This window comes from Volvox carteri (assembly GCF_000143455.1).
Source record: "Volvox carteri f. nagariensis unplaced genomic scaffold VOLCAscaffold_14, whole genome shotgun sequence".
In the NCBI taxonomy this organism is placed as follows: Eukaryota; Viridiplantae; Chlorophyta; class Chlorophyceae; order Chlamydomonadales; family Volvocaceae; genus Volvox; species Volvox carteri.
The window spans coordinates 2,075,617-2,082,546 of NW_003307557.1; the positions used below are offsets into that span (position 1 = coordinate 2,075,617).

The following is a 6,930-nucleotide window of genomic DNA, read 5'->3' on the forward strand; positions in this document are numbered from 1 at the left end:
CCAGAAACAAAGAGCGTGTGTGTCTCTGCGTGGATGTGCGCTATGAAAAAGACTGAGGTTGAGGGAATACACGGCTGCGGCGGTATGGTTGGCGATGTTGACGAAAGCAAGGCGGGGGGGGGCTAAGTACGGCCGCCTGCCTGCATGCCAACCGAGTGTGGGCACCCCCTCAACACAATGATGGACAACGGCAATACAACGATGAAACCGCTTATTACCACTACCACCCCCATCACACCCCCCACCACAGCCCCAGGCCGACGCTCTGACGCCTAACCTGACCACCTCCAAGATGGGTGCTGGTCGCAAAGGAACCCACAATCGAACGCAAATCACAAAGTCGTAATTATTAGCAGTAGTAGCAATGCCTACACTAGCCAGTGAAAAGCCTTCAGACCCAAAACCCTCCACGAAAGCCACCACCACAGCTTTCACATCCATTTCTACTACAGCCATCCATCCCCAGTTGTCAATAATAATGCATCAACTCCTTCTCCCAAAAAAAAGAATTCCTGCTCGCTTTGCTTTATTGGGTGGTCGGAAAGATGTTCCCTCACGACCCTCACAACAACAACCATCGCAACGGCCAACTGACAACCGCCTATCTCACATTACAACACAGCAACCTGGGCTTCAACGCCCCCGGGGGATCACCATTATGCACAGCTCGGAACGATCTCAATGGGGGATCGGATCGGACTTCTCAACGTGGACCCCACCGTCCCACGGGTCACCGAGCCACACACCACAACGAGCAGGACATGCATGCAGATAAGTTCTATCGCTCAGCCAGTACCCATTTCAGAGAGCTCTGCCGGGGTCTCAGGGCGCCGCCCTGCTCGGCCCCTCCTTTAATCTCCTCTCCTTGCTGATCACCCACTCCTTACTGACGGCCGGCGCCTAGGATTCATTTTTTCCTTCTCCATGCGTCATACCCCCTACCCTCCTACCTAAACCCCCTTCCAGGCAGCCCCCAAACGCCCTCTTCCCTCCCTTTCCATCACCTCCGGTTTCTCAACTACCCAACACGCGGCCCAGCCTCTGCTCCTCAGAACCCATGAAGTTTACCGTCGCAGCCCCGCACCCCCCAGGGCCGCCGCGGCCCTCTACCGCCGCTACAACTCCCAACAAACGACGAACCAGCTCCGGCGTCCACACGACACGCAAAACACCCACCCCGTCACCTCCTCCTCCCCCTCCTCCTGCAGCCCCTCCTCCCCCACCCCCCAGTGTTCCCGAGGCGCCGGCACTGGGCCCTAACCCCATAATGCATTCTGCCGTGTCCTCCACCCACGCCGACACCGCCCAAGCTGCCCCTGGCTGACCTGTCGTCATCTCCACGGACTTCAGCAGTGAGATTGCCTCGTCCTCGCAAATCTCTCGGTGCACGTCAGCCACCAGAAGCAGGACTTGGCCAGCGGCAAAGGACATGGCCAGGCGGAGCGCCGCGCCGGCAGTGACGCGGCCTGTACGGCCCTGAATCTCATTCCAGATCCCAGGTACGATTTGAAGGGACAGGTAGGAGAGACGCTCCAGGCGAGTAAGCACAGAAAGCTCCGACTCCTGCAAAGAAAAGGTAATGTGCAGGGGGGGATGGGTGCGAGCGTGTGGGTGCAAGTGTATTTCAAGAACTCGGTATGTATGTCTACGTGTGTGTGATTATGTAGGAGTTCTGTGTGTGGAGGTGTACCTAAAACCCTAGCCCTCCCTAGCCCCAGCCCAGCGCTCTCGCTCCCACACACTATCCCCGCGACGGATGTGCACATGAGTACTGCCCAACCCAGCTACCCACCGGCCCAACCCTGGAGGATGATCCTCTGGAGTCCCCCTTCCTCCCCAGAAGGCCCCTTCCTCCAAAAGGCTCCAAAATCCAACCCTTACTTCCTCTTCCCCTCCCCCTCCTCTTCCTCCGGTATCACAAAAAACGCCACATGCCGGCGCCCCCTTCTGCACTTCTAATACTCATGCCCAAGTTCGCCTTCCCGCCGACCCCTTCCCTCCCTTCTACCGAGCTGCTCGCGATTGCGCTGGCCACGCCTGCTTATCCCCCCTCCTTATCCCTACCCCCCTACCCCACGGGCGCGCTCACCTGCTCCTGTTTCCCCAACGTGAGCTCCAAACTCCGTAGCTGTAGCAACGCCGCCAACGAACCCAACTGCTTCTCCGCCGCCACCCAAACTGTTAACGACAGCCCCTGGATACCTGCCACGTCAGCCAACCCGCTTTCCATCAGGAACAGCCCGGCCAGTTGCCCCGTAACGGCTGCCGGGTCACAGCTGACAGACAGACGAACATCGTGGATGGTTCGGAGGGCGGCTGCTAGGGGCCGCAGCGCCGCGACGGCGGCGGGACGTAGGCCGGCGGCGGGGACGTCCGGGGGATCGTCTAGCAGAAGGGATCCCTGCGGTTATGTTGGTTGTGACCGTTACTGTGGTAGCAGGTGATGTAACTGATAATAACTAATAACGGATAGCTGATGACTGGCGGCAGGTGGCAATGGGTTGACATAAGTAGTGGGTAAGAGGGCAAGTGGCGGTGTGAGTGATGATTAGTGTGATTGGTGACGTAATAGCACATGGTTTTGTGGTGGGAGGTAGTGATGCTGGTGACGATGAACAATGAACAAATGATGGGAGGTACATACTAGACAACAACGACCCACATTACACACACACACACACCTACCCGCAGTTCCCGCAAATCCGGTATCAGTTGCAACACATCAACCAACTGCAACGGCGCCATGTACTCCCACAGAGTCAACTGCCGTACACCGATCAGCGGGGCGGAGCTACAGCCGCTGCCGTTACTGCAGTCCTCCATGCGCTTGGCGGCATTGGCGGCGCCGCCGCTGCCGCCACTGACCGTCAAAGCTGCAAAGGGGCAGCGGCTGGCGGCGCCGATGCCAGAGCCCTTAGGGGAAATCCTGCTGCCATGTTCACCGCTACTGCCACCGAGACCGGGCCGCGGTGCGCTGCCGGCCGTCGGCAAGCTGCTGCCGCTCCGCTGCCATTTCGTGACGCCGCCGCTTCCGCTCCCGACCGACGTCGTAATGCCGGTACCGGTGCTGTATGCCACTTCATCGCCGACAGTGGCGCGGAGGAACCAATCCGGAACAGGCGTGGCTCCCGCGGCGGCTGCCGCCGCCGCGGCGGCGGCGGACGTTAGCCGCGGCACGGCCGCCACGGCCGCCGCAGCTGCAGCGCCGCCGCCGGCAATCCGTGGTGTCAAGTTCGCGAGCTCAAGTTCGCAAAGTGTGGGACACAGCGCCGCCAACAGATGCCACTCCGAGGGACCCACGGCGACTTGGGGTAGGTGCAGTGCGCGCAGAGAGCGAAACATACGGCTGAGGTTCATGTACGGCGACAGTACGACGGCAGCCGGGCCCGGCGTGCGGGCTGTTTGCGGTGGATTGGATGGGAGGGGCCGCAGGTGGCTGTCCGAAAGCCGCAGGCAGGTCAGTGCGGTAAGGGCCGGCAGGGCGTCATGAGCCGTGGGGATTACGCCCTCTATGGACAGCGCCTGTGAGGAGGACGGCGACGACAGTGAGGAGGAGGAGGAGGCGGAGGAGGAAGTGGGAAAACATAGGCAAAGAGAGAGTGGGAGGGAATTATATGAAGAAAAGAAGAAGTCAAAGAATCCGCAGCTGAGGGGATGATGGTAAGGATGGCGGGTGCGCTTTCCTTTTCCTTATTGACTCCCAAGACACCGCTGAGGAGGTGGTCCCTCTTCTCTCCCATCCCTGGCGTTTTCTATTCCTCCTCCCCCTAACTCGCCAAAAAAACTAACCAGCCATCAGACCCAAACGCCTGCCTTGCCTCCTCCCTTCCGTCCCCCCTCCTTTTGTACTCTTCCCGCCTAAATGAAGCTTCTCTCACCTGCAGATGTACCAACGCTGCCAAGCCCTCCAACGCTATAGGGCCCACAAAACGCAGCCGCGTCAGCCCCGGTAATGTCGCCAGCGCGCCAACGCCCACCACTGCCAACGGCCCGGCGTCGTGGCCCATGCTCCCTGCCTCCGCCTCCACCGGTGCCGGCGACACCGCCAGTGACGGCGGCGGCATCGGCGGTGCAGCTACGTTAACCGTCAGGCTCTCCAGGGAGGGGTGCGCCGCCACCAAACGAGCCAAAAACTCATCTGGGTCAAAGCCGCGCAGCGCCCGCCAGACAGCAGGGTGGAGCCGCAGCTCCAGGGAAGTCAGTCGGGCCATCCCCTGATCTGGGTTTGCTGCGGTGGTTTCGGAGCGACTAAGATGGAGGAGCTGCTGCGTGGCGAGGGCCACGTTGACCGCCTCTGCCATGGCGAGCAACGTGCTGCTGCCATTGCCATAGCCAGATGCAGTGGGCGGCGGCCTGACGGAATCGTCAACGGGTGCGCCACCATTGCCGGCGAGAACGGTGAGATGTTGGAGGCTGGGGAAGCCGCTGAGGAAGGCCTCGAGGGATTCAGATGGGTTTTGTGTGCGTTGGAGCGAGACTGCGATGGCTAGGTCGACGGTGAGACTCCGAGTGAGGACGCAACGTGCGTAGGTGCGCCATCCATGGGAGAGACCGTAGAGGACAGGTGTCCATTGACCCGGCAGCCATTGATGGGCACCAATGGGTGGGCGTGACCGGCTGCTATCTATATCTCTGAGCCTGCAATGAAAGTGGGCGGGTGCGAGGTGGACCCATGTACGCCCAACTCCGTGACAGGAAGGACAGGCAACAGCTAAGGTCGGGCCATGACGTTCCTGGGCACCGCTGTGGATATTGACTTGCAAGGGTATGAAACGTCTTGCAGGTGTTGCTTTGTGCGCAAGAAAGGAAATTGACATTACAGACGGAAAGGAGCCACCCGAAAAGACGTCCGCCAAAAGATGCTGCCAGAGTCCACCCAGACCGTTCAGTTCATTAACTCGCGTATAGTGCTGGCACGGTTTTCCAAAAAAGTCAAACTGTAACGGCAAAGAGGGAAAGTTGCACGTGCGCATAACAATTTACCTTCCGAAAGCTGAAACAAGGTTATTCCGGACGCAATCTGCTGGAAGCGCCTTTAAAACCGAAAGCAGAGATGGTTGTTCTTGCGACTGCGATGATGGTGACGGTTCCGGCGGTATCATTTTTTTCCGTAATGCTTCATAAACATAAATGAGTATGCTATGACTCTTAATCCTGCATAAGCTATAAGCCTTAAGCGAAAAACTGCATAATGATTACGATACGGAGCTCAACGGCCTCGATATTGTAGCACCACGACATGTGACTCAGCGAGGTGCAAACACGTAGCACAAGCAATTGGATTGCCCCCTGCATTGCCCTGGGAATCGGCAAGGGTAAGATGTACTGCAACGCGCGTACGATCAGGCTGGGACCAGGCACTAAAAAATAAAATTGCACTTCGCATTGCTACGATCAAATGAGAAACGAAGCACAGGTATTGTCGAAATCCAAGATAACTTGCCCAATTGTTTGTACGGTCTGGAGTATTCATTCGGAATGCACGGACACGCATCACGCTGCTGGACTAAGAAACAAGCACGAAATGTTTTCGGCATATGGTAAATCCGTATATATGTTAGAAAGTGATATTACAAGGGAGACCAACAACCACAAAGTCAAAGGATAGACCAGCCGTATATGTTAGGGAGAACGAATTTCGGGAGGTCGGCAAACCCTGAATAACTGTCACGGGTACTGGTGCCAGGGTCGAATAACTGTATGGAAATGTTTTTGGTAAAAGCCGAGGAAAGGTCGTCAATTGACTGTTCGTTATGAGAACCTCTCAAAGCTAGCGTTTACCTCCTTGTAAAATGGAAGGTTTGGTAACCTAATGATGAAGTTTATAGCTTCAAAACTGCGCAAACCTGCCTTTTGGGGGAAATTTCTGCACCCTGCCGTACGGCTACCGTACCAGCGATGAAGAGCTTCTGCAACGGGTACAACGGAAGGACCCGCTGTACCAGCGGCGTTTGCCGACCCCTCAACGAAATACGCCAATATGTTTCTTTCCACCTCCTAATGCTTTTACTTTTTGTGCAATCTATGCGCTTTACACTTCATCGCTCCCTTGATTAAGTGCTCGTCCTGTAGTGCGGTACGGCAAGTGCGGCGCAGGAATTCTCAGCCCAGAGCTGGGCAGAGGACAAGGACGGATACCCTAGTTCGTTACAAAGATTAGCTGGGAACAAGGCGCTAACTTCAGACAACGCAAGATCGCCCGATAACTGTGCAAGGAAGCGCAAGTCAGAACGTCGTTTGTTGGGGAATAGGGACGTCAAAAATAACAATGTACAATACATATGGACCCAGTTTAATAAGGAAGGAAATCAGAGAACACAGCGTTACTGGCACATCGGGCGTCAGTAATGCCAAATACAGAAGTACGGAGGGCCCTATGCCAACCACGGATATCACACCAGGACGAGACAGTCCGAGTTTTGGCCATTCCAGCACAGAATGCAGAGTCAGACAACAGGTACCAACTAAGCTTTATTAAGACGGATTACAGAAAATAGACGACGAGAAAGACTAGAAAAAGTCGAGGTCGAAATCGCTTGACGAGTGATGTTAGATTGCCTATATCTTTGGTTTTGCCTACAATAGAACGCCGTCTCTTATATATGAGAAGACAACAACAACGGCGACGCGCAGATCGACATTGCGGGCCAACGGCATCCATGCAAGTAAGTGAAGCGCGCGGGCACTGCGCGGGTGGTTGGGTTGGTTCGGCCGTGAGTAGAGGCACCTGAATAGTGGGTTCTGTTGCTTGTCGGTGGGCGGGGGAATTCTAGTTGGGTTCGCGAGGTCCGTAGGTCAGTAGGAAAGGTGGTTTTATCTCGGCCTCCCGCAGTTGGCGAGGCTTTAGCTGGGAGTCCGTTTTGCCGGGAGTAGCTCTTGGTTGGCAAGAGGTTGCGAGGGGCTTGATCGGCGCCCTTGTCTGAGTTCGCC

The 6,930-nt window shown here is 56.7% G+C and overlaps 1 protein-coding gene across 1 annotated transcript; it reads right to left on the bottom strand.

The window, feature by feature from the left end:
* Positions 1 to 1,014: 1,014 nt before the first annotated feature.
* On the bottom strand, positions 1,015 to 5,102 carry VOLCADRAFT_89946 (uncharacterized protein; the record flags this gene model as incomplete). The annotated part of the gene is made up of 5 exons (XM_002949521.1): positions 1,015 to 1,563; positions 2,090 to 2,401; positions 2,686 to 3,522; positions 3,879 to 4,638; positions 4,984 to 5,102. The coding sequence occupies 5 exons, from the start codon at positions 5,100 to 5,102 to the stop codon at positions 1,015 to 1,017; spliced, it is 2,577 nt and encodes an 858-aa protein (XP_002949567.1).
* Between the last annotated feature and the right edge of the window lie 1,828 nt (positions 5,103 to 6,930).